The 26,982-nt window shown below is 41.9% G+C and overlaps 1 protein-coding gene across 9 annotated transcripts in view; it reads left to right on the forward strand.

Moving 5' to 3' along the window:
* ptprfa (protein tyrosine phosphatase receptor type Fa) overlaps positions 1–26,982 on the forward strand; it is a 51,769-nt gene that overhangs the window by 16,806 nt on the left and 7,981 nt on the right. For 5 of the 9 annotated variants that reach the window (XM_020702199.3, XM_020702202.3, XM_078946504.1 and 2 more), the window contains 23 exons: positions 2,314–2,424; positions 2,966–2,977; positions 6,312–6,581; positions 7,265–7,846; positions 8,073–8,209; positions 8,424–8,568; positions 8,800–8,993; positions 9,418–9,535; positions 9,607–10,188; positions 11,930–12,027; positions 13,011–13,270; positions 13,761–13,836; positions 15,304–15,501; positions 15,918–16,078; positions 16,892–16,903; positions 20,468–20,577; positions 20,782–20,879; positions 21,673–21,796; positions 21,886–22,061; positions 24,013–24,132; positions 24,542–24,696; positions 26,439–26,724; positions 26,796–26,974. In XM_020702199.3, coding sequence (XP_020557858.1) covers positions 2,314–2,424; positions 2,966–2,977; positions 6,312–6,581; positions 7,265–7,846; positions 8,073–8,209; positions 8,424–8,568; positions 8,800–8,993; positions 9,418–9,535; positions 9,607–10,188; positions 11,930–12,027; positions 13,011–13,270; positions 13,761–13,836; positions 15,304–15,501; positions 15,918–16,078; positions 16,892–16,903; positions 20,468–20,577; positions 20,782–20,879; positions 21,673–21,796; positions 21,886–22,061; positions 24,013–24,132; positions 24,542–24,696; positions 26,439–26,724; positions 26,796–26,974 — 4,204 coding nt within the window. The remainder of the gene's footprint in view (positions 1–2,313; positions 2,425–2,965; positions 2,978–6,311; positions 6,582–7,264; positions 7,847–8,072; positions 8,210–8,423; positions 8,569–8,799; positions 8,994–9,417; positions 9,536–9,606; positions 10,189–11,929; positions 12,028–13,010; positions 13,271–13,760; positions 13,837–15,303; positions 15,502–15,917; positions 16,079–16,891; positions 16,904–20,467; positions 20,578–20,781; positions 20,880–21,672; positions 21,797–21,885; positions 22,062–24,012; positions 24,133–24,541; positions 24,697–26,438; positions 26,725–26,795; positions 26,975–26,982) is intronic. The other 4 variants (XM_020702200.3, XM_020702203.3, XM_020702201.3 and 1 more) reach the window with 3 other exon arrangements.

A 26,982-nucleotide genomic window follows, 5' to 3' on the forward strand; every position in this document is an offset into this window, starting at 1 on the left:
TCCAAATGTTACAAAATTGTACCGTTTTACTTTTCTGCAGCTGATTCTTATGAATCCATATTCAATACTGAGAGGGATCTGCAGAACACGAGAGTGAAGCTCATTCAAATGCAGTGTTACTGAGTCCAGATTAGTCCTGAAAGACCTTCGAATGCTCCTGCAGCTGGTCAAAACTATTGACTGTATAAGGGAACTGGACTGAGTGGCCCCCTCCCCATCATGTTCCAAGCAGGAATTTCCTGCTGGCCCCAAGAAGCCAAGATCCCATGGACTTCTATAGAGAAGTAAACAGTTGTTACTCAGTCATTCTATTGGTCAGAACAACCGTTTTAGCTCTGCTATCTTTTTTAACATGATCTTAATAATCCTCTTTTTTTCCCATATTTTCTTGAGGTTATTGAGTTTTTGAGGTATTGTTGTTGGCATATTCTACCGAGCTTGCTTTCAAGTGGTAGGAGTGTGAGCTTCCAATAAGCTCACTCCTGATTGATCAAAGTGGTTGACTTTGATGACTTGGACCAATCACTGCTTACTGACATCATCGGGCTCCAACATGGCCCTATCCATATCATGATAAAATGGCGACTGAATTGACTTATGCAGCTGGTTGGAGCTTAATTTAGTTGGAGCTGGAAGTAAGTAATTTTCTGTAGAAAAAGAAGTCATACTCACTCGATCCTGATACATACAGTCAATTGTCAAAACCAAATCTGCACAGGTAACAGGTAGAAATACAGCAGAAACTGAAAAAACTGGCTAATCTCAGAATAGTGGCATATATCTCAGAAAAATGCAGATCAAGGTTGCTAAATGCAAATTATAATCGTCAAGCATGCCTGTCCACCATGGACGTTCTTGATAACAGTCACTTCAACAAGCTGTGGTCCTGGAACAAGGCTTTGAGGAGTCTCTTTTGCACGAGCTTGCTTTCCACTGTGTTTACTGACTAGTCAGATGAGTTTCGGAGTCCCTGCAAAGATTCTGCAAACAATGTCATTTTTATTGTTGCCCTTTTCAGACAGAGATTTCTTCAAATTCTTTGATCTCTTGGGCTATTGGTGGTAGGAGTTTTAGGTTCTCTTTTTAACTTTTGAAGAGCTTTTTTCTGAATCTGATCAACTTTTGTCCGTTAGTCCCTGAGCTGCCTAAACCTATTTACATTCACAAATTTGTCACTCATCTTTACTGAGAGGTTTTCACTGAGAAGTGTGCTAATTTAAAACCAAAACCAAAACCATAGTCTGGATTTGTTTGGGGAAAAGTATTTTTGTTTGATCTTTTCCATCACGTAGAAAAGCACAGATGAGATCCTGAGAGCCTCTTATGTTACTCTAACAAGAGAAGTGAAGTAAACTTCACCTTGGAGACTTCAGGAGTATATCTTTTTTGAAAATCCTTAGTAAGCCAAATCTTTTATGTGTGTGTGTTTGTTGCCTAAAAATTATTGCGCAATATGGATGTGAGCACTGAATAAGTGACATTTTTTTCTTTATTTATTTTATTTGTGTGTATTTTAATTTGTGAATACATGTCAGGCTGCATTGTCATTGTCATCCTTTTTATTATTTTTAATTTGTGTTTTTACTGTTGTATTCATGACTGTAGATGTTTCTATTATATCTTTGTATCGCTGTCTTAGAAATAAATATTTTTACTATATATGTTGTAGTCAGTATAGTTGTTTTTATAATTTTTCTCATTCTTGTTGTTTTTTCTTATTGCTGTCAGTGTTTGTTTTTGTTGTTGTTGCTTTTTTATGGTTGTCATTGTCAATGTTTATTTCTCTGTGTTGTTAGTCCGGTTGTTGGCCCACTCACTGGTATCAGTGGTGTAGCTATTTTTCTCCTTATTGTTCTTATTAAGATTGTCACTGTTTCAATTTTTCTAAAATTTTTTTATATTGTTGTCAATGTTTTGGTTTTTTCATCAATAGTGTTTGTTTGATCTCATATTGTTAGTGGTTTTTTCTCACTGTTATAAGTGTTTTTTCTCACTGTTATCAGTGTTTTTTCTTATTTTTATCAGTGTTTTTTGTTATTCTTTTCATTGTTTTTCTTTTTCTCATTGTTCTCAGTGTTTAATTGTTTTTGTTGATGTAAGTCTTACTGTTTTTCTCATAGCTGTTTGTCTAATTGTTGTATGTGTTGTTTTTCTATTATTGTCAGTGTTATTGTTGTTTTCCTCACCTTTATGAGCGCTGTTCTAATTGTTGTTAGAATTGTTGTTTTTGTCCTCGTTGTCAGTGTTTTTCTCATTTTTGTTTGTGTTTTATTTTCATACTGCATAAATAAAGTGTACTACATTCGTCCTCAGGAGCGCTGCAGATAGAAAACAGCGAGGAGGCGGATCAGGGCAAATACGAGTGCGTGGCTGTCAACAGAGCTGGGACTCGGTACTCCGCCCCCGCTAACCTGTATGTGCGAGGTAAGCTTCCTCTGCCGCCCAGCACAACTGAGATCATCCTGCTCCTGTAGATCTATTAGTGTGTCTATCGGTGTTTCAGGTGTTTAGGTTAGGACTCGGTTTGGTTGAAGGTGTTTTTGCTGGTTCTGTGTGTTTTCTGCATTTCAAAGTTGAAAAAAAAAATGAACTGTCTTTTTTCTAAGTGAAGGAGTTTCTTCATTTCTGATGGTTTTTGACATTGTTCCAGGTGTTTGTGTTTGACTGTGAGGCTGAACTGGAGTCACCATGCCGTCCTGTGTGAATGTTTCAAAGTTTCATCTTTTCCTGTTTGTTGTAAATAAAGTTTCTGCTGCAGACGTCAGTGAGGAGCTGAGTGTTTGTCTTGTTTCTTCCGTCATGAGCACAGATTTTGGGCCTGTTTTACTCTCTCTGCTTCTCCTTGTCTTCTTCCTCCCGCTTCTTATTTTACACCTCTTGTTAAATTTTTGTTTTGCTCTTTCTTGAATCCCCCCATCATCATTTCATCCATTCACCAAAAATCACTCCACATGTCACCACTCAGATCAACGGGAAGGTTGGTTCAATTCACTCTTTCACTTCTTAAATGCACGGCTGGTGGACAGGCGCCGTGCTGCGCCGGCATCTCGCTGGTCGCCTCAGGCCCGTCCCAGCCTCTCTTAAGACCCTGCTGCCCCCCTTGCATGTTCGATTGCATGTGAGCTACTGCTGCAGATTTTGTCAAAAGAGCAGCTTTCTGACTTTAGTTGTACAAAAACAGTTCAGGAAGAACATTTTTATGTTTTGAACAACATTGCTGCAGATTAAAATCTTTTATCAAACAACTCTGTTCTGCAGCTCATGAAGCAAATGCAGATCCCACCCTGAGTTCAGGTGAACTTTCACATTCGTCAAACCATCAGAGGAAGTCAGGCCCAGATCAGGATCAGAGGGATATGTGGCAGCAGCTGAGATATGTGTGGCACTTAGCAGGAAAACAGACAGTTTACCCTGGAAAACTGGGATTTGCTTATGGTATTGACAGATTGACGGACCTTTTGACAGATGAAGAAGCATTGTTGTTGATATAGTAAGCTTAAGTTATTCATAGCAGTAAAAAAATAAAAATAAAATCCTCTAAAACCTTGATTCTCTGATGATGTCAACTATTTCAAGACGTTTTATTCAAAATGAAGCATGTTCAGATATTTTCCCACATCTGATGTTTTGAATTGGTTCTCTTTTTGCAAAATTCAGCAGTATCCCCTCCTGCATGAAGGTGGCGCTGTTGTGCAGAGTTCTCTGACATCCTTTGTCTTGTCTGTCTGCTGATGAACTAACACTCCTTCATCCATCCCATTGCCTTCCTCCTGGTCAAGCCGCAAACTTCAACTTCGTCGTACAGAAGTGGTAAACTGAGAAACTGCAAATTTTTCCTCCATCCTGTGATTTCTGAGCTAATAGAAAAAAACTACGAGGATATTTAGAAAACCTGGTAAAGGGTAAATGTCCTAACAGTTTAAGTTGCAGTAACTGTAATAAATCTCTTTAGACTTTTTCTGCTTTGATAAAAAACTGGTTTTAAGTTTTTACAGCATTCCTCCATTGTTGCTTCATCCTTCGGGCCCTGACATTCTGTGTCTGTAACACCTGCAAAGGAAACTCCACTTGTAATGCCTAAACAATTCCCCAACACCCAAGGCAAGGCATGAACCTCATTTCCTAACATCTATGATTCCACTTACCGCAGAGATTCAGGTTAACGAAGGCCACAAAACACATTGTTTCACATCATTCACAGCTAAAACCGGATCACATTGTTGGCTCATTCACAGTCCTTGAGAAAACTAACATGCATGTTTTTGGAGAAACGTGTTCAAACATGAGTAAAATACAGCAGTGGCTCAGCTTGTTTGGATTCAGGAGCCAGTAGAAGGACAACCTCTAAGAAAACACGACTGTCTTCACCCTCTTCTTTAAAAAGATCTCATTCAACTGCCTTCAAATGGCTTTCAGCAACTTAGCTTCGTTTTGTCTTCTAACTCCTGTGGAGATATGTTTTGGTTCTGTCTCCACAGAAATGAGGTACGTGAAACCTCCAAGACACATCATACTATTCCAATCAATCTTCAGTGTCCTGATTTGACTGGTCCCATCAGAGGCAACAATCCAACTGAGTACAGATCTTTCATGCATTTAGCCTCAGCAGCAGATCCAGAATGTAAAGTTGTGCGCACACCGCACTCGCCAATGCCCGTTCAAGCAGCCACTTCCAATGAAAGGTCTATGTAAATGCACGTTTTGGGCTTCTGTATTCATAACTCACGTTTACGTGCATTGACACAAATTTCTATAGCTGTTTTCAGGCTGTATGTACAAAACACGGGTTTACAGTTAAACCAGGCTGAACTTTGACCAATCAGGGACTTGGATTTAATAGTGACTCAGAACGTTGCTGGTTTATTTTGTGAAACCCAAACACAGCGACAAGCCTGACCACATCTGCGTTTGTTTTTCAAATAAAAATAAACAAAGGCTCCTCTCCTGACATGATGGTAATCTACACTGACCAAAAATATAAACGCAACACTTTTGTTATTGCTCCCATTTTTTATGGTATGAACTCAAAGATGTGAAACATTTTCCACATACACAAAATAACCAGTTCTCTGAAATATTGTTCACAAATCTGTCTAAATCTGTGATAGTGAGCACTTCTCCTTTGCCAAGACAATCCATCCCACCTCACAGGTGTGCCATATCAAGATGCTGATTAGACAGCATGATTATTGCACAGGTGTGCCTTAGACTGGCCACAAGAAAAGGCCACAGCAAAATGTTTCACATCTTTGAGTTCATACCATTAAAAAATGGGAGCAATAACAACAGTGTTGCGTTTATATTTTTGTTCAGTGTATATTTGCCATTGGAAAGATGCAAGCAATGAGCCAAACTGTCTCTATTTGGTGCCCAAATCGCAAGATTTCCACCGCTTCGGCATTTTGCACCAAGCCTCTTCCAACTATAGGTGGTTTGCATGGGCTAATAAAAGAAGTAGGAAAAGAAGAGGAAACCCCTGCCTGCTTGTACATTGTGAACACCGTGGGCTAAAGCGTTAAAGAACACACATGCAACTCAAGAGCCACCTGTTAGCCCCCCCCCCCCCCCCCCCCCGCTCTGAAAAACGAAAGTCCCGCCCGCTGCCTCGCCACATTTGACCAGCAAATTTTGGCCAATCAGATCAACCAGAACGGTTACTGCCCCCAACTGACAAACACACCCCTGCATACCGTCCCCCAAGTGACAAAACCACCCCCTTAACACTGAGCGCAAATCCTGGTGTGGGCGCAAAGGGGAAGTGGGCGCGCAGGATCACTGCTCAGTTAGGATTGCCGGTGTGCAGTTGTAAAATGCGAGGTCGCTCGGTAAGAAATGCGCCTGCGCGGTTGTAAGGTTCCTCACTCAGTTCCTGAATACGCCCGCTCAGTCGTCTTTACGCCCTTTCACTTTATGGCAGCGATGAAACGCCATATGAAGCAGTGAAAGTTGAGGTCCATTTGTAGGAAATGCAACATAGTAGATGCTAACGTTAGCATCCGTTTTCCTTTAGTCACAGCTGTGAGGGAAAGAACATCTGAGTTGTGTAAAACTTGATTAAAAATGGCAAAATGGTTCTTCAGCTAAAAGGGTAACAGTTTAATGGATGGGCCGAATGTTTGGGTTCCTGAGAAAGATGCATCATAGAAAAGCATTTCTACCTATCAGGTGAGTTCCATGTGTGGTGCCCTCGCCAGCCACGTGCACCATCACGCTGTCATTCCTTCCAGAAGCTAAAATTACATTGCAGCATTGCAGAATTCTAGAAAGCTTCAGTTAGGGGTCATTCATGAAGGCTCTCTTTGTCTCTGCAGTCAGGCGTGTGCCTCCTCGTTTCTCCATTCCCCCCATCAGCCAGGAAGTAAAGCCAGGCGGCAGCATCAACCTGACCTGTGTGGCGGTCGGTGCTCCAATGCCTTACGTCAGGTGGGTGAGTGGAGAGGCGGAGCTGACGCAGGAGGACAAGATGCCCGTCGGCCGCAACGTCCTGGAGCTCACCAACATCCACCAATCAGCCAACTACACATGTGTGGCCACGTCGTCCCTGGGCACGATTGAGACCACGGCCCAGGTCTTCGTCAAAGGTCAGGGGGTGTTGGGCACGTACAGAAATGTTGAAAAGAAATCACAGTCTCAGCTTCATTTTCATGTAGCTGTGAGCGATAGCCCTTCCCACTAAACCCCCCCCCCCCCCCCCCCCCCCCCCCCGGTCTTTACACACAAGGTTTTTGAGCTCACATGGTAACATCACAATAACAAATAAATGGTTTTGATGATTTTACTTCATGGTAAAGTGAAACTGCAGCCAGTAGATATTTTGACCACCACCACTGGAAAGAGAATCAAATCAATCCAACTTTATTTGTAACCAATTTTGTTACAATTGTAACAAAGTGCTTGACAGTTACATGAATCCACTAAAACCAAGTATGAGATCAATAAAAAACATTAAATAACAGCAGTGAAATAAAAATAGCAAAACATTGGATTATGTTAAATATGCTTTAAAAATATTGACAAAATTGCTGTGGATTAAGATGAGGTTAAAACACAGCAGAAAAGCCCACCCCCCACCCCCCAGTTTTTGTCTGTGACAGTTAGGCCACTCTGAAATCTCATTAGATTGTGTTGTTTAAAACAAATGGTGCAGCAAAGGATCTGAAATCTTCTTGATTCACCTCAAAACATCAAAGGCATAAACTCATCTTTCTCCTTATGACTTTATCTGTTTTTATCTAAATTACTACTTTGCTCAATTTCCTAACAGCTCTTCCTAGGATGCCTACCTCCCTCATCGTCACGGAAACGACTGCCACCAGCGTCACTCTGACTTGGGACTCTGGGAACCCTGACCCAGTGCCCTACTATGTGATCCAGTACCGGTCCAAACTATCTGAGAATGGTTTTCAGGAAGTAAACGGCGTAGCCACGACTCGGTACAGCATTGGCGGACTCAGCCCATTCTCTGAATATGAGTTCCGCGTCATGGCAGTAAACAACATCGGGCGGGGGCCTCCGAGCAGCACTGTACACACCCGTACAAGCGAGCAGGCTCCATCTTCCCCACCTCTCTATGTGCAAGCCCGTGTGCTGAGCCCCACTACTATGCTGGTGAGGTGGGACCCCCCAGAGGAGCCCAACGGCCAGATACAGGGCTACCGCGTTTACTACACTTCAGAGCCCAGTGACCCACTCAGCACCTGGCAGATACACAACACTGACAATAGCCAGTTCACCACCATCTCAGGACTGAAAACAGGCCTCACCTACAGCCTGAGGGTGCTGGCTTTCACCTCTGTGGGGGACGGACCTCCGTCTGAGGTTCTGCGACTCAAAGCTCAGGCGGGAGGTGAGAACATAAGTCCAGCACAGCAACCGCACAAGGAAACAAAATTCCAGTTTTTCCTGCTTTTACATAACTGTCAATAAGAGTGGTTACATGTTTGATGTTTTAATGAAGTGTAAAGATCTCCTTCTCTAGTCTAGAAAACTGTGGAACAGCATGTCAAGCTAAACACACATGAGCAACCCTGGTTTGGGTTTTCACCCTGATCTCCTCCTGTTTCTGCGCTCAGTTCCAGCTCAACCAGAAGGGTTTGAAGCTGAGACCGAGCTGGACACACGGATCTGGCTGTCATGGCTTTGGCCTGTCCAAGATCCTGTAGTTGGATATGAACTTCATTACTGGGAAGCCAATACTCCTGAAAATAAGGTAAACATCTGTCTTTGAAGCATTCGTTGTCAGCACAGGAACTTTGGAGGCATCTGGCATTAGGCTGCTTTGTCACGCGTGTCTGTAAGATAGATCAAAGAATTCTGAAGCAAACCTCACTCAGTTTTTCCTGACTTTGCTTCCCTTTTCTCTTGAAACTGTCGTGGAGCAGTTGAAAGAGTCATCATCAAATCCGGTTTTGTTTTCTCCTCAGCACCGTGTCTCTCTGGATGCTGCGGGCTCCTACGGCGTGGATGGCCTGAAGCCGGACACGTTGTACGGCTTTTCCCTGGCAGCTCGGTCTGAAATGGGTTTGGGAGTTTTCACCGAAACCATTGAAGCCAGAACCGCTCAGTCGAGTAAGCAAGTTGGAAACATCAGCTCAACCGTTTTAGTTGTAAACAACCATTTAAATGATACTTTTCATCTTGATCTCTGTTCTAATTCTTAAAATCAATGGAGCGGAAACCTGCTGGAGCGACAGATTAAAGGATAACTTCCACAACACGCTGCCATGAAGAAGTTCTATCTGTTGATGAAGATGAACCCATGGTTTCAGATTAATGTTGTGCGGTCTGGTTCCCTTTCAGTGACTGGAGCTCCTCCCAGGAGGGTGAAGGCAGAAGCCTTGAACTCCAGTTCCATCAGGGTGAGCTGGTTGCCCCCCCTGTCAGTGAAACACCAGGGGCAGGTCATGGGGTACCATCTAATCGGCTTTCGGCTGGAGAACGGGCAGCCGCATGGCCAGCAGATTCTACTGGACGTGCCGGTTGATGGAGCTCAGGTATGGTTCCTTCAAGTGGTTTCTGCAGGTGAATAAAAGCTTGGGGGGGGGGGGTCACACGGGGCACAGTGGGGCGGCAGTACATATGATCATTCTGTAATAGGTGACTGTTAGGGCAGGTTCTGAACTTTAAAGTTTCTAAGAAACTTCTCCTGATTAAATGGAGAAGGCAAACATCTGGAACTCTTATGTTGGGTTTAAAACTTCTGCACCTTCTGACCTTTAAAGATTATTCCGTGGAGGAACTCTCAGACTCTCTGCAGTAAAGACTGTGGTGTCTTCTTCCAGAAATATTCAGAACTTTTTCTGGAGACCTTGTGGTCGTGCAGTGACTCAGTAGAGGAAGCTGAGGTTGTCATGTGTCCCATCCATCTCTTCCTGACTTCCTGACTTTAGATCTATCCTTCACCTGTCTTTCGTTCAGGAGGCTGTCATAACCGGCCTGCTTCCTGAGACAACATACTCAGTGACTGTGGCGGCCTACTCCTCCAAAGGTGATGGAGCTCCTAGCAAGGTCAGGCAGGTGACCACCTCAGGAGCAGGTGAGCACCGGGCCGCAGACACGATGGATTTCTGAGTCCTTCAGGAATGACGGTCTTTCGTTTGTGTGCAGTGCCGGGGAAGCCTACCATGATGATCAGCACCATGATGGGGAACATGGCTCTGATTCAGTGGCAGCCCCCCAAAGAAATGGTTGGGGAGCTTGTGGGCTTTCAGCTGCAGTACCGAAGAGCTGATGAAGACGCTTTCTCTGTCAAAGATTTCAGGAAGACAGATGATCACTTTGCTGTCACCGGCCTCCACAAGGGGGCCACCTACACCTTCAAGCTGTCTGCAAAAAACCAAGCAGGTGTCGGTGAGGAGCATGTCAAGGAGATCAGTACCCCTGAGGACGTCCCCAGCAGCTACCCTCAGAACCTGGGCGTGGTGGGCCTGGGCTCCACGTCCACCAGACTGGCTTGGGAACCTCCGCCTCCAGCAGAAAGGAACGGCAGGATCGTCAGGTACATGATCGTGTACCGAGATATCAACAGTCCGCACAACAGCTCCAACAGCACCCCGGAAACGCAGATGACGCTTCAGGGTCTGCAGCCAGAAACTACATATGACATCAGGGTCCAAGCCTTCACCAGCAAAGGAGGAGGACCCATCAGCCCCAGCATCCAGATCCGAACCACGCCCACCTCAATGCCAGGTAAGAACCTTATCCAGTGCACATCTTTGTCATATTGGGGTTCATTTACTCTATTTTCAGCTAACTTAGCAGCATTATTGCACCATTTGATGCAGTCCTGTCTAACCCTGACGAGTGTGATGCAGGGAGGTGTTGCTGTGAGCAAACTCCAGGTTCAAACCACAATTCTATTGTTTTAGCCGGACACTCTACCACGTAGCCAATAGGCTGCGGCACAAAAGTGAGCCCCTCAGGCCTCCCCTGGAGAGGTGTCACTGCCTCCACAACCACTTTAAAAGACAAGGTGACATTTAACAAACGAAATTATCGTCTTTAATCAAAACATGAAGCAGAACTTAAAAACTAAGATTTACATTAGGATAGACTCAGTAAATATTTACTAAAATAATTTTCCTGCCTTCTGTTAATTTGATCCAAGTGGGGGCTTTATCAGAAATAATAGCTCCGATCTTCCCTTATGAGGGCAGGAGCTACAAAACCATGTGCAGCTTTTCCAAAGAGATAAAAAAAGAGTGCCCAATGACATCTATAGCAAATTATTTACCACAGAGGCAAATAAACCAGAATATTTGTAATTTTGTGAACTTCAGTCAGGAATTTGGTCGCTTTAGTCACATTTAGATCTTTATTTTCCTTTTGGTCTCTCTGGTTCAGAGATTGATCATACAATGAAAAAAATAGCCAAACACTCAATCTGTAAACAACGGGACATTAAGTTTAATCTTTAAATTGATTTTTCTTTTGGTTCATGTGGTTATTTTGTCTTTAATACAGTGTTGGTAAATGTTTAGAGCAGGGGTGGGCAAGCCACAACCCAGGGGCCCGTATGGGGCCCGTTACATTATTTAATCTGGTCCACCAAAACTGGAATAAATTTTATTGATAATGTTTTTTTTCCTGTAATTCTGGTGCCGCCCCATAGACGGTGTATACTGCAAACAAAATGACCTTTGTTTACGTGCAGAAAGTTTATGTCATGCTTCAAGATTTCCTGTTTTTTTTAACATCCATGTGTGTTTTCAGAGTAATTTCACCACAATCTCTTCCCCGCCACATGTACGCAGCATTTCCCTAATTTGTGTTTTGCCCATAGCGACATCAACCCATCGGTGTTACTGACACTAAAATATGAACAAAGGCCTCAATTTTTAAATAAAAACTTCAAAATGTTCTGCTTTAAAATATATATTTCAATTTTCAAACAAAATTAAAGCATGTTTTCGTTCAGATGTTATTTCTTTCTCTTATGAGGTGGATTACTAAAACACTCCACAGTCAGAAGGTTTGCACATCCCTGATTTAGAGATTTTTATAGTCAGCCAAATGTTAAAAAACTAGAGACACATTATTTTTGGCAGGTTTTACTAAGCAGAAGAACTATCAACTGTTAGGTTTTATTTTGTTATTGTTTTACAGCTTTATGCTAAAAAAAAAACTTCTCACAAATGTTCAGGAATGCCTGCATTGCCTGACACTCAAAGCAACAATTGATTAAATGTAAAGGTATCCTGAAGGCTGGGGGTTCAGTGGAGCTCCTGTGCTGCAGATGAGCACATGGTTAGGGGCTGGTTTCCTTCTCCAGCTTCCCTTAAGGCTTAATGACGCTGTAAAAAGAAACGAAACACTTGAGATATACAAAAAGGTCCAAAATGACTTTACTACCAATGTTCTCCTCTCATGTAGTCATGTCATTCATTTGGCCAGTCAACAGAAACTAAGCCACCTCAGGTTTCTCCTTCAGTGTTTGCCAAGAACTTTGGAGTGCAGGCTGTGATGAAGACTTCAGTGCTGTTGACCTGGGATTTGCCGGACTCATACGAGCCTCAAGTTCCACTCAAGGTGAGATCAGGTAGACCAGCTGGAGTGCAAAAACACATCTTCAGAGCTTCAAGTTGTTACCTGAGAAGTCTCCTTCAGAACAAAAGACTGGGAAAATAAAACGATTTGATTCGTTTTGTTCATAAAGCTCAAATTCATAACCAAGATAAAATCAAGGCACTTAGATAAATGAGTAAACACTAAAAACCAATTCAGTCCGGGTCATTCAAAATAATTTCCAAAACATTGCTTGTAAAAATAAAAAAATAAAAAAATAGAAAAGCATGTAAATTTTCTATTAGTCTTTGTTTCTCCAGATGTGAAGAAATCTAATTTCTTAAAAAGATGTGATATGATTCATTTTACAAAAGGAGATTGAATCTTTAAAACATCAAAAATGAAACAGAAAGAGTCTCAGACCAAAGTCTCTACAAAAAAAAAAACCTATAAATCTATTCATGTGTATGTAGTAGTCTGATTACTGCCAGCGATCACACTTTTGAAAAATGACTTTTAATCGCGGGGTGCTCTGCCTTCATTTTTATAAACAGTGTTTGTATTTTCAGAGGTTTGTCTTTTTGTGAGAACTACGGAGCTGAGTGAAATCTGAAGCATCACAGCAGAAACGCTCACAGATGTCAAGATTGTTCACAGTTTTTGCACATTTGTCAGCAAGAGGAGCACTTCCAGCTGAAAAAAAGAACTCAATGTACGGAAACATTGCTCATTGGGTGAATCAGGTGTTTTGGTACAGAAAGCAGAGTTGCTTTTATTGCAAAACATCATCTCTAGGTCCCATAGGCACAGGGGTGGGACCCAGATGGGCTGCAGTTTAAGTCTGTAGCTTCTTCCAATTTTTTATGCTTGTTTTCCTATTGTGTACAGTACACTGTTAAATTACTCACTTTCAGAAAGGTGTCAGCATCTTCCAAGGAAAAGCTTTGAACTGTTGTGAAGAGTCTTGGCTTCTCCTTTGACCACAGGAAGTCTGCTGTCCTCTTTAGATTCTGTACAACCAGAAGAGCGTGGAGGTTGAAGGTGGCCTGAAGAAGAAGCTAATCACCCAGCTGCAGCCTGACACAGAATACTCCTTCGTTCTCATGAGCCGAGGGAATGGTGCTGGCGCCATCCAGCAGCAGGTTTCCATCCGCACCGCTCCAGATTTGCTGAATTTCAAACCAGCGCTGTACCCATCAGACGTGGAGGAGGATGGTCAAGTGGCCATTGCTTTGCCCCAGGTTGCTGCTGCAGATGCTGCTGCCAGGTCTGTCAGGCTGAGCAGAAACCAGAAAAAAAACACAGTGAGAAAACCCACCCATACTTGAGGAGAACATGCAAACTCCACACAGAAAGGTCCCAGATGGGATTTGAGCCATGGCCTTGTCACAGTGAGGGGAAAGCTACCCACTGTGCCACCGCTCAGCCCATTCCCAGACTCCATTCTACATTAACTATTTTAGTTTGGCACCAGTCCCAGTATGAACTGGATCACCCTACAGAGCTGCATTTTCCCTAAATTTGGACTTTTTGAATATTTTTTGTTCCATTTTTTAAATTTGAAACAAAAATAGGAGTTTATTTTTTTTTTTTTTATAGAATCTTTTTCCAAGAAGACAGTTTGTTTTTAGTTGAAAATACAGATGCTAGTTAGGTTACATGTTCAAAGGTTTATAAAACCTAATGCAAGAAATTGTAATCATCAAAGCTGACGAATGTGAGGACTTTTAAAAATAAAACTGGATGTTTTCTCGCAGGTGGTTCTATGTGGTGGTCGTCCCAGATACTACAGGTTCCCTACAAAAAAACCCTGAAGACATGGACATGCATTGGGTCAGTGTTTCTATCATTAACGTCCATAAATCTCCATTAACCTTCAAGTGAAATGTTACAGAATTTTACGAAAAGGATTCATTTACCCAAATGGCCTGTGCTTTCCTGAAATCCATGCATCCATTTTTCAAGTCAGTTCCATCTCTCTGGGGTCACATGATGCTGGAGCCTATCCCAGCTACTGTTGGATGAAGGTTGAATTCACCCTTCACAGTTTGCTTTTCCATTACAGGGCCATTAAGAAGAATACAACAACACACACCTAGAGATAACTTTGAAGCATTAACTAACTTGTAAAGCATGTTTTTTGGACTGTGGGAGGAAGTCGAAGTGCTCTGAGAAAAACCCACACGTACACAAGGAGGACATCCAAACACCATGCAGATTTGTGCGTGTTGATTTGGGCCTCTTTACTGTGAGGGAGGGGGCTAACCACTTCATCCCAGTGCAGCCCAGAACAGAAATCAGATCTCAAAGATATATTTGTTACATAATCAGAGTATTGCAATTAGGGACCATTGGTCAAAAGTCTGTTACTAAAACAGCTCCTTGAGTCCATCTCCTGATCGACTGTGGTTATTCTTTCAACTGACCGTATCCCTACTGCTGCACAGGCACAGCACTCATGGGGCCCTATAGGGGTGCTTGAGTGCCTGCAATTTTTGCCTCATAATAAAAAGTGCCCTCTTTTTTGGATATTTACATATATTAACAAATATTAACTCCTGTTAGGGATACGTGAAAAAAAATGCTACAAAATCCCCACAATATTCTTTTATTGTGCCAATTTTCCTTTAAAATGGTGTTTCTGAGCTGCTTCTTCTGTCTTAGCGGCGCAACTCAGACTCAGAGCCGACAGAGAGAGAGAGAGAGAGAGTGAGGGACAACAAGAGAAACTGCTGCCCCAATTAAGATATGTTATTGTTTAACCACACAGAAATTACATTAGAGACAAGATAGTTTCTTATGAGATGAAGCCAGCACCCCATCACCACATTATGTGTCTGTTAATTTAATGGTCTCATATTTCATAAGAAGTGCCAAAAAATGAAGTCTATTGAGATATTTATCTTCATTTTGTAAAGGTTAAGAAGGTGAACAAACAATTACCACAGTAAAACTCTTCATGTTCGGGCTCACTTTAATAACTATGTTGTTCATACGTTGATGTTTTTAAAGAAATCTTGAAACATGTTTATTTCAAAGTCAAAAGAACATTAATTGGATGCAAATAAAAAATTTGATTTTTATGTTTTTTAGTAAAAGAAACTAAACGTAAACTTTTCATTGATGCAACAGAGTTACTGCAGCACCCCAGAGTAAGGATGGGGTGGCAAGACGATCCTTCTTTTTCTAGAAGACAGACTTTAGAGTCTTTAGACCCAACCTTTTCCGTTTAATTGCAACTATTTGTCCTAGAGAAGCTTAACTGATACCAACAGTGTTTTATGCATTATTTCGGCTTAGCTCCTGGATGTTGGTCCTGATGGAGAACTGCAAGGCCACGTCCTCCTACAACCTTTCATCGCTGCTAAGCTCGACACTCTGCCAGAGATTTTCATCCTTGGAGATGAGAAGAAATATAATGGCTACTCCAACAAACGCCTGCAGGACCAGCAAGAGTACCGCTGCTTTGTTTTGGCTGAGCTAATGGGTCACCAGTATGTAAGTTTGTCTGGGAACGCAGCATGAGATCTGTGAGCTGACACCAAAGACTCATATGCTGTTTGAAGGCAGCAAAAGGTCAATGCTTGCAGGCTAAAGGTTCTGAAACATTCTGACAGATCCTTGAAGATCATGTAGACTTTCTGGAAAATGCTAAAAGATCTTGATAGAATATCCTTAAAGAGCCTGAACATTTCCAGAACATCCTCAAATTTACAGAAGTGTTTTTAAATGAAGGATCTTGGAAGTTCATAGTAGATCTTGACATCTTGTGAAAGGTCTGGAAAGAAATTGAACGTTTAGTAAAATTTGATTTTGTATCTGGTAACTTCTTTCTTGTCTAGTTTTGAGTGGCAGTGATGAAGTGAAGGCAACCCTTCCTTTTCTTCTTCCTTCTTCCGGTCTCTTTCGATCAGAGGACTTTAGCGGTCAGCCCGTTCTCAGAGACCTTCACGCTGAACTTCAGCGGGGTGATCAGACACCCCCAGGAGGATCCAGAAATGCTGTGGGTGATGGGTCCGGTCCTCGCTGTCATCGTCATCATCATAATAGTCATCGGTATTTTACTCTTCAAGAGGTGAGTGTAGGCCCCTCCCACCTGTAAATTTTACAAAGATCTGTTATTTGAGACCTTCACCTTTTTGGCTCAGCTCCTTCTTCAATATAATGCACTGATACAACAGAACAGAACACAACCCTCTATATGTCTCTACCAAATCGGAAGCCCTGACTGGTTAAAGTTCAATCTAGTATAACCTTCAATGCGTGTTCAACGGCTGCGCGTTTTGTTTGTAAAGCCCAAAAACTTTGTAAAAATTTGCGTAGCTACGCGTGAACGTGAAAGGTTTTGAACACAGAAGCCCAAAATGCTCGTTTACCTTCATTTACACAAACTTCATTTCAAGTGGTCGCTTAAATATGCGTTGCCAAGGGCAGTTTGAACCTAGCTTCTAAGAAAATCCTGGACCATCTGTAGGAAAATAAACAATTAGCTAACTGCAGCAACAAGAGAAGAGGCAGCAGAAATACACACTGTGAACACAAAATTCCTGGAACATCTGTTTTAGAGTAAAATGGATGTTAGAAACACAACAAAAGAAGAAAACGATTGAGATGAATAACATCTGTAAGATAGACATCATTCATCACCCATTTCCTGTCATTGTTCCGAACAAAAAGGTCCCAAAAAACTTGAGAAATGGACGGAAAGTCTTTATCTCCTGAAAACATCAACATGTTTTCAAAGAACTTCTTACTGAGGAAATATTGGAAATGTCTTTTCCACTAAGAACGTTATTTTCAAACTTTTAACTTCTGCAACTTTGAAATGTTGAATATTTTCCTTCATGCTGTTTAGACTTTTCTCCTCTTTTTTTCTACATGAACACAGCAAACAGGAAAGGTGAGTGTTTGCTGTCTCTTCATGTACATCGACCAAGCATCATAAATGTGTGCTGTTGTGCACCACACGCATTCACATTTGTTCGGGCTCAAACCCCCATAATACCACCAGGACACTCTTTAGTTCTCCTGACAAACCTCAGTTTTGGAAATATCCTCCATCCTTGTTTGTCCACTCAGATCCTCTATGTCTAAACCTTTTTAAATGAAGGGCAGATGCTGCACTGTGGTCCAACTGACTGGAGACCTGCAGTAGCATCACCATTCACTTAAGATAAGAGGATGGTCAAACATGGGATCTGACATTTCTTTAGTGTAAATTTTATTACAAGTAATTTTTTTTACCTAAAGTCACTAAAGTTTATCAAGACAAGGTCAAAGAGCTGTAGTTTATAGCGCCCCCTGCTGGTCATGTATATCAAATCCTCTCAGATTTTCTTTTAATGAACATCAAACATTCTGCTTCAATAATGTTGCCTTAGCAACTAATCTTTATTGATTTGTTGATCCACATTTCAAATGATCTTTTCCTGTCCTATGATCTCATTTGTAAGTAAAAACATTGCTCACTGTGCAAAGTCACGCAGTAAAGACGTCTGTTCACTTCACCTTCAAAGTTGAGTCTGTCCCCTGAGGGTGCAAAACGTTACGCCAGGTGACATGTTTTTTTTAATGTCTGTTAGTGTCAGGTATCAGCGTCCACAGGACGTCTTTATGAGGGATAATTACGAGGACCTTGTGAAAGTATTCAGCCCGCTTGAACTTTTCAACCTTTTGCCACATTTCAGGCTTTAAACATAAAGATATAAAACTGTAACCTTTTGTGAAGAATCAACAAGTGGGACACAATCATGAAGTGGAATGAAATTTATTGGATATTTCAAACTTGTTTAACGTATTAAAAACTGAAATATTGGGCGTGCAAAATGATTCAGCCCCTTTTCTTTCAGTGCAGCAAACTCTCCCCAGATGTTTCTGTGAGGATCCCTGAATGATCCATTGTTGACCTAAATGACTAATGAGGATAAATAGAATCAACCTGTATGTCATCAAGTCTCCATATAAATGCACCTGCTCTGTGATCATCTCAGAGGTCCGTTTAAAGCACAGAGAGCATCATGAAGAACAAGGAACACCCCAGGTAGGGCTGAGATACTGTTGTGCAGACGTTTTAAGCCGGATTTGGATACAAAAAGATTTACCAAGCTTTAAACATCCCAAGGAGCACTGTGCAAGCGATAATATTAAAATGGAAGGAGTATCAGATCACTGCAATCTACAAAGACCGGCCATCCGTCTAAACTTCCAGCTCAAACAAGGAGAAGACTGATCAGAGATGCAGTCAAGAGACCCATAATCACTCTGGATGAACTGCAGAGATCCACAGCTAAGGTGAAAGAGTCTGACCATAGGACAACAATCAGTCGTATACTGCACAAATCTGGCCTTAATGGAAGACTGTAAAGAAGAAAGCCATTTCCTAAAGATATCCATGACAAGTGTCGTTTAAAGTGATGAAGATGAAACCAAAATCCAACTTTTTGTCAACAATGCAAAACGTTATGTTTGGCGTAAAAGCAACAATGCTTATCACCCTGAACACACCATCCCCACTGTCACACATGGCAGTGGCAGCATCATGGTTCAGGCCTGCTTTTCTTCACCAGGGACAGGGAGGATGGTTAGAATTGATGGGAAGATTGAGGGAGCCAAATAAAGGACCATTCTGGAAGAAAACCTGATAGTCTGCTAAAGGCCTGAGACTGGGACGGAGATTTGTCTTCCAACAAGACTAACTGCTGTTCATAAACGCTCTCCATCCAACCTCACTCAGCTCGAACTGCTTTACAATGAGGAATGGGTAAAAATTTCAGTCTCTCCATGTGCAGAACTGATAAAGACATACCCCAAGCGACTTACAACCGCTACAAAGTATTAACTTAAAGGGCTGAATAATATTGCACGCCCAATTTTTCAGTTTTTATTTGTTTAAAAAGGTAGAAATATCCATAAATGTTGTTCCAGTTTTATTTCTTTATGTTTGCAGCCTGAAATGTGGCAAAAGGTTGAAAAGTGGCTGCACGGTGGCGCAGTGGTTACCGCTCTTGCCTCACAGCAAGAAGGCCCCCGGTTCAAGTCCCAGCTGGGGGACATGAAAAACAAAACATCAATGGGGGACCTTTCTGTGTGGAGTTTGCATGTTCTCCCCATGAATGTGTGGGTTTTCTCCGGGATCTCCGGCTTCCTCCCACTGTCCAAAAACATGCTTCATAGGTTGATTGGCAACTCTAAATTGACCATGAGTGTGAGAGTGAATGGACATGTGATTGAGGATATTCCACCCTGCGACAGACTGGCAACCAGTCCAGGGCATCCCTTGCCTACGCCCAAGTGGCCGGGATAGGCTCCAGCAACCCCGTGCCCCCGAAAGGGAAAAACGGTCAAGAAGATGAAGGAAATTTGAGTGTGTGTGTGGATAGGCCCCGCCCTTTTTGTACTACATTTGAACCTTACCATAATGATTAACAACCGGTAAACTTGTTGCTTTATGCTGCTTCATGGTCTTACCCCCCTTCCCCTCCTATTATCACCCCCTACCCCCCCTCTCTCTAACGTCCCTCTCTCTTCTTCCCCTCTTTCCTTTTCCGTCCGGTCCAACACCAAAGATTTTCAGACATGATTGAAATTAATAAAGTTTGGCCTCAATTACAAAAGGGGTTTATCCAGACATACCTTTGGTTTGTCTGAAGATTAATAACCCCTCTTGTTAAAATAAAATATGTCCAACACAAGAGGCCCTCAGCTCTCATCTGTCTGCCCAGCTGTTGGACAGGACAAAGTAGAAAAAAAAAAAAAAAAAAAAAAAAAAAGAAGATGAATGAAAAAGGTTGAAAAGTTCAAGAGGCCGAATACTTTCCCAAGGCACTGCAGTTCAGATGTGGTTGTTGTAGACATCTGTTCTATCTATGCCACGCTTTTTTCTACGTCTGGCTAACATCCATAATTGACATATAAGGGAAGTTTTTATGAGGGCGTTTTGCAGTTTATTCTACGTCAAACTTGGAGTTATTTTATTTTAGACATTGTTTTCTACTGCTCTGTGTTTCATTTCAGAAACTGGCTACTGTTCCAGTTCATTTTCATATGGCTTCATTTGCAGTGATAACATTAAATAAAAATAACAACTTATAACTTATTTCAGTCGTTTAAACAAATAAAAGAACATGGGAATACAAATCAGGTCTGGGGTTCCTTCACATTTTATGCAGAGCAGCTCTCTGTCCTGTTTCTTCTCCGCTTGTGCTTTATATGCTCTGCAGCATGCGTCCTTATAAACTCCTCTGTCATCTTATCAAACTTCATGACTTATGCGATTCATGCTAGTTTATGTAGTTCATACACAATTATTACGTGCATCATACACAATTGTGCATGATTTTTGAAAGATGCATACGCACTAAAATTTAGTAGATAACTTCTAGGTGTTCTGGATGTTTCTGCCTGTAACTTCCAGTCAGGTTTTTACTAATCCTTCATGATCCTTTCTGATCTTCCTCCACTCCAGGAAACGAACTTGTCCAGCGAAGGATGAGCACATCCTGGGGATGAAAGAGTCAACAACGACTCATGTGGTGGATCCTGTGGAGATGAAGAGGATGACCTGTCAGACCCAAGGTGAGGACACGTGCTCTCAGACGGTCCAGCAAGTCAAAGTTCTAAACCTGTTTAAATCTCTTTCAGCATCTCTTCTTTTTATGACTGTCCCTCAGACATTTAGTGTGAATGTTTCAAAATCCCAGCAGAAACTTGGAGCCACACATGTGCAGAACTCTGTGAACTGCTTGATCTACTCCTCTGCTGATTGATGCCTGTGTGCAGGGATGAAGGACCGTCCTCCTGTTGCTGTTTGTGACCTGGCAGAACACGTGGAGAGACTCAAAGCCCATGAGTGTCTTCGCTTCTCCCAGGAGTATGAGGTGAACACTCCTCGACTTCATAACACACTTTTAGGCATTTTTGGGGTAAAATAAAATGGAAAAGTCATTTTAATTATGTTTCTTTTTTTTTACAAAATAAAATAAGAAAAAGAAAACACGAAAAAAACAATTTATTGCAAACAATAAAAGTTGATACGTTAAAATGGAAAAAAATGTGAAAAGGGCTGAAAGAAAATACTGATTTATTTAATCTAAAATTATTAAAGCTGCTATATATGATACTACTGTAATCAAAGTTTGGCAGACATATCTCTTAAATAAATGGACGTGTGAGTCAAAACTTTTGACTGGTAGGTTTTTTTTTTACTACAAATGCACTGAATTTGATCGATACTATGGATGATACTGTCAAAAATAGAACATCATGACAGTTTTATTAATGTTTAAGTGTTACTCAGTAGAACAACGACATAATCAATTTTCCATCAATGTGTTTGGTTTTTATAGGTTTTCATGGCCACTGTGCAGTATTTATTATGTCTGAGGTCTGAGGCGGATATCTGAAAAAAGAAAAAAAAAGTTCACTTCCAACATTATTATCTATTCCACTTTGGGGTCCCTGATTAAAAGTCTTTAATACATTGCGTTTTACACCTTAGACAGGTGGTGAAAAACTACCAATTGTCTGGCAGTTTTTCAGATACCCCTGTTTCACTTGCTGCGGCTCTGATGTGATCCTACAATTGGTAAACAACAGTTTTGGTGTAGTACTCACCTGCTGTCTCTCTTTTCTTTCTTCTTTTTAAATGTCTTGTCCCTCTCTGTAATGTAGTCTATTGATCCGGGACAGCAGTTCACCTGGGAAAACTCCAACCTCGACGTTAACAAGGCAAAGAACCGCTATGCCAATGTCATCGCTTATGATCACTCCAGAGTGACCCTCACTGCAGTGGATGGTGAGTTTGGTCTGTCTGAACAGGTCACCGCTCTTTAGCAAGAAAACTGAAACACAACAGCAGACATTTTTTTATGGGTTTTCCCTCAGGAGTTCCAGGTAGTGACTACATAAACGCTAACTACATTGACGGCTACAGGAGACAGAATGCCTACATCGCCACGCAAGGACCCCTGCCTGAAACCCTGGCTGACTTCTGGAGGATGGTATGGGAGCAGAAGACCTGCACCATCGTTATGATGACCCGTCTCGAGGAGAAGTCACGGGTGAGTTGGTCACGTCCAAAAACTGAGGCTCTACTTGCTAGACTTTTTAGAAGGTTAGGGTTTCAGAGACAGAAGAACAAAGTGTGAGATGGCCCTGCAGAGCAGTGTGTCATCTGCATCTCTGAAGTCAGTGACAAACTATTTTCTGCAACCGTACAGTTGCTCCTCCAGCACTGTAAGTTTTTACTGCTTATTTATCTCAAAAAACAACACTACTTCTTAACCGGAGGTCAAAAATGTGTCAACCTTTGGACACATTCTCCCAAAATTTAGGGAAAACTATTCATAACACTAAAACATCTGTTTGTCTTCTTGGGAAACTCGCAAAAATACCGAGTTACCATTCTGCTCCAGTTTCTGGTCCCAGCATTCTGATTCAACAATTGTTCCTCATGAGAATGTTCAGGTCCAAAATAACTACAGTACATGATGTGCTTAATATGATATTGTCAGGAATAAACTAAACTGTTACAGAATATAGAATGAAGCCATTCAACATTTTGCTTGTGAACGGGTTTTAACATCAGAATTGAAAAATCAATTTTAAAAATCCCAACTGAATCCCTCATCATCTGGTTGTTACCTACATAGCCTATGATTAAAATATGTTAAGGACATGTTGGCTGTTTTGAAATGATCTAGAGGAAATGGTACTACATTGTTGGATAACATTTTACAAAGTGTTTTTTTCATTGATTTTCTTGCTTGGTTTGACCACCCCTACTTTGGCTGTGCAGCCTTTGTTGAGATCACCATGGTTATGAGTGGATTCTTATGAAAAAAATTAATAAATTCAAATAAAGTTTAGGGCAAACAACACATCAGGCGTGATTTAATGTGCTGGTAGTCAGGATGTTCATGGAGCACCATAACCACAGCAACATATGTGTTGAGTACATGGTAGAAAAAGCCCCATCGTCAAGGTGGGAAATTTTGATCATAGGATGATTTTGGTGCAGAGGTGTAGACTACTGATTGTTGGTTCAGTTCCCATTCTGAACGAATGCTGAACCCCACATTGCTCCTAGGGGCCTGGTTAGCATAGCTGCTCTGCCACCACTGGTTTCTGACTGTGTGTGAATGGGTGAGGGGGACTGTGGATGTAAAGTCCTTCGCTCCTTGAAGGTGAAAAAACACCACATCCTATTGAACATTCACTGAGATGTGGCAAATGAACAGGCCAAGATCCTGGGAATGATCAAGTGCCATAAAAAGTCACAGAAATATTTCAAGAAGGAAAACACAGATGTTAGGAAAATTGTAAAGTCTAAGACAAGATGTGGAAGTATATGCTTCCTGTTGTAATTGAGCCCATAACCTCAAAAATGGTAGAATGGCACCAGCAAATTGTATGAACAACAAGAACAGGAACAGCTATGGTGCAGGCCCCTCAAGGTCCCAGGCTTCTGGTAGGGGACCTAAGCTTGGTGGGAGGCATTAGGGACCATCCTGAGATCTGATTCTAGTTTGTAAGTTTTCATTTTGTGTCCTTATGTGAATCTGCAGAGGCTCAAAGCAGTCTTTTCATTTAAAATGAACGAACTTGGGAGTATTTCAGGCAGGCAGCTCAGCAGTGCGTTTACCTGTTTACACCTCCCTGTGGACAGTTCAGCCTAATTTACTCACCTGTTCCGTGACCTACTTAAAGAACCAGGTGTGTGCTCTACACCCTCTTCATCCATTTCTGCAAGCGCTGCGCTTGTCGCCCCACTCCACTCTCCTTCCTGGCTCCCACCTGTGAGCACCGTTAGGGGTTAGTTTTTATAACCGAAGTTTTATTGAAGATCTTGTTTTATTGTATCTGAAGGGAGCCTTATGCCAAACTAAAAGAAAATAAAGCATTCTCTACTGCATGAGTTGTCTGACTGAAATTAGGCATTTTTATTTCCAGTTGCACGTTTAAAAAGAGCTCGAACCAGAATTTGTAGCTCTGCTTGTGTTTTGTATTCAGGTTAAGTGTGACCAGTACTGGCCCAGTCGAGGCACAGAAACTTATGGGATGATCCAGGTGACCTTACTGGACACCGTGGAGCTTGCTGCACATGTCATAAGGACATTCACCATCAGCAAGGTAAGACTTGGTAAGGTGAGGTACGGGTGGGGCATGGGGGTTGGTTGGTTCACGGAACAGCAGCTTTTAGCTTGGTTAAGAACCTGTGGTGAAATCTTGGTCAAGTATTTCTCCAGGACTAAGTTGTTCTAAGCATGTAATTTCTCAGTCCAGACTAAGGTATGGAGCTTGTACCTGACCATCATTAGTCAACAACCTTGGTTCTCCTTTGTTTGAGCTTTCTTTATGGCGACCCAAATTTTTAGGATTGTATATATAAATACAATTTGTAGTCATAATATATGTTATAAATGCAAGAACTTGTTTTAATTACTATGTTTAATTTCTTATAAACTTGATGCTACTAAATCAAATCAGTCTGCGTTATCCTCCATCTGGTGTTGATGGATGACTTGTTGTGCTTCAACAGAACAATTCAAGTGACAAAAGGGAAGTTCGACAGTTTCAGTTTTTAGCTTGGCCGGATCATGGTGTTCCTGAGTACCCAACGCCGTTTCTGGCCTTTGTTCATCGAGTGAAGGCTTGTAATCCTCAGAGAGCTGGACCCATGGTGGTTCACTGCAGGTAAGAGTCCTTGCAGTCAAACCCCAAACTGTTTGTCTTCCTGGCAAATTTTGACTTAAGACTCCTTTTTTTTTACTGGAAAGAAATGACAGGGGCATCTCCAAAAATATAATGAGATTATGTACAGAAGGCATTGTTTCCAAATAAGGAATTCAAAATCCACTTAACCTTTTGCAAATGATAATCCAGTCAAAGAAGAGGAATTATGTTCTTCTGTCTTATGGTCTGACACAAGAATTAAACGTTTGGCCAAAGTGGGGATTAAAAGTTTGGGCACCCAGGTAAAATATTATAATGTGCATACAGAAGCCAAGGAAATATGGAAACATCTCTAAAAGGCATCAGATGAGACTTTCTTGTAATATTTCCCCCTCAAAAATAAGACTTTATTTCCATCATTTATTCTTTTAAAATAGCACCAAAAAAAATATTGGCGTGTGCAAAAGTTTGGGCACCCTGCAGAATTTATAGCAGGCACCGCCCCCTTTGGAAAATCTGAGACCAGACAGTGTCATGGATTGTTCACAGTCATCGTTTGCAAGGACCAAGTGATTTTAATCTCAAAGATTTGAAATAATCAGACCTTCCCCCAACAATCAGCATCATGGGTTCTTCCAAGCAGTGGTCTAGAACCCTGAATCTGAAAATAGTTGATGCTCACATGGCAGGAGAAGGCTATAAGAAGATGGCAAAGCATTTTCAGATGCTAAATATCCTCTGCTCGAAATGTAATTAAGAAATGAGAGTCAACAGAAACAGTGAAAGTTAAAGCAAGATCAGGAAGTCTAAGAAAAATCTTACACAGAGCAGCTCACAGGATTGTGAAAAAAGCAAGCCTTTGACTGCACCCTCCCTCCAGAAAGGCCTGGCAGACTCTGGTGTTGTGCTACACTGTTCTACTGTAAAGAGATATTTGTACAGATATGGCCGAAATGAGCGAAGGTACGTTTGGAGAAGAAAGGGCACAGAGTTTAATGAGAAGAACCTCCGTCCAACTGTTAAGCATGGGGGTGGATCACTGTGCCACTCTGTGCCAACGGCACAGGAAACATTTCACGAGTCAAAGGAAGAATGGATTCAACCAAATTTCAGCAAATTTTTTACACTAACTTAATACCATCTGAGAAAAAGGTCAAGTTAAATAGTGGAAAGTCGAGGTTCGTGCAGAGGCTTGGGTCAGGAAGTGAATCTAATGTACAACTAAAGCTCGTCACATCAATTGTGGAATGACTCTCTGTGGTGATGCCTGAAGTGGCTCACCAAATAAAAAATTAAAAAAACCCTCACATCCCAATGAAGCATTTTAAACGCTGTATGAAAGACCTCTTTGTCTCGTTTTAATGCTCAAGTGCATGAACGACGTGAGACCTGTGGTGTACACCTCATAGGGTTGGGATCCACAAAACTTATTTAAAAGAACGGTTTTGGTTCCAACTTGGAGACCAGAGGTCCCACTGGCCATTAAAATGTGCCTTAGTCTGTCATGTTTTGATTGAAGTTCAGGTCCCACCAAGAGTTTTTTCCAAAGTTCTTGGGTAATTATTGCTTTAGTCAACTGATATGCTTACCAGGTCTGTTAAAATGCCATCAGACCTCAAAGCTTTTTCCCACAAAATGGATGTGAACTTTTGTGCGGAAACATTCTCAAATATTGAAATCCTAATAACCCTGGAGTTGACTCAGAGTGCTAATGCCATGCCTTCTGTTTAACATCCTATCATGATGTTTTTGCATGGTGTTAGTGCGGGAGTGGGGCGCACAGGCTGCTTCATCGTCATTGACGCCATGCTGGACAGACTGAAGCGTGAGAAGTCGGTGGACATTTATGGTCAGGTGACTTGCATGCGAGCTCAGAGGAACTACATGGTGCAAACAGAGGATCAGTACGTGTTTATCCATGACGTCTTGCTGGAAGCCGCTATGTGCGGCAGCACCGAGGTTCCTGCTCACGGCCTGTACGCCCACGTGCAGAAGCTCAGCCACATCCGTCCTGGAGAGACGGCCACAGCCATGGAGCAGGAGTTTAAAGTAGGTGTTTCTTGTATTTGGACTCATCTGTAGAAAACCTTGTATGCTTAAATATCCTTCTGTTTCTGCAGAAACTGTCCAATTATAAAGCCCACACGCTGAGATTCATCAGCGCCAGCCTACTGTGTAACAAGTTCAAGAATCGTCTGATGAACATTCTGCCCTTTGAGTCGACTCGTGTCTGCCTGCATCCAATAAGAGGGCTGGAAGGCTCTGACTACATCAACGCCAGTTTCATTGACGGGTACAGGTGAGTCC

This window comes from Oryzias latipes, chromosome 4, assembly GCF_053564925.1.
Source record: "Oryzias latipes strain Hd-rR chromosome 4, Olatipes_Hd-rR_3.1".
Taxonomy (NCBI): domain Eukaryota; kingdom Metazoa; phylum Chordata; class Actinopteri; order Beloniformes; family Adrianichthyidae; genus Oryzias; species Oryzias latipes.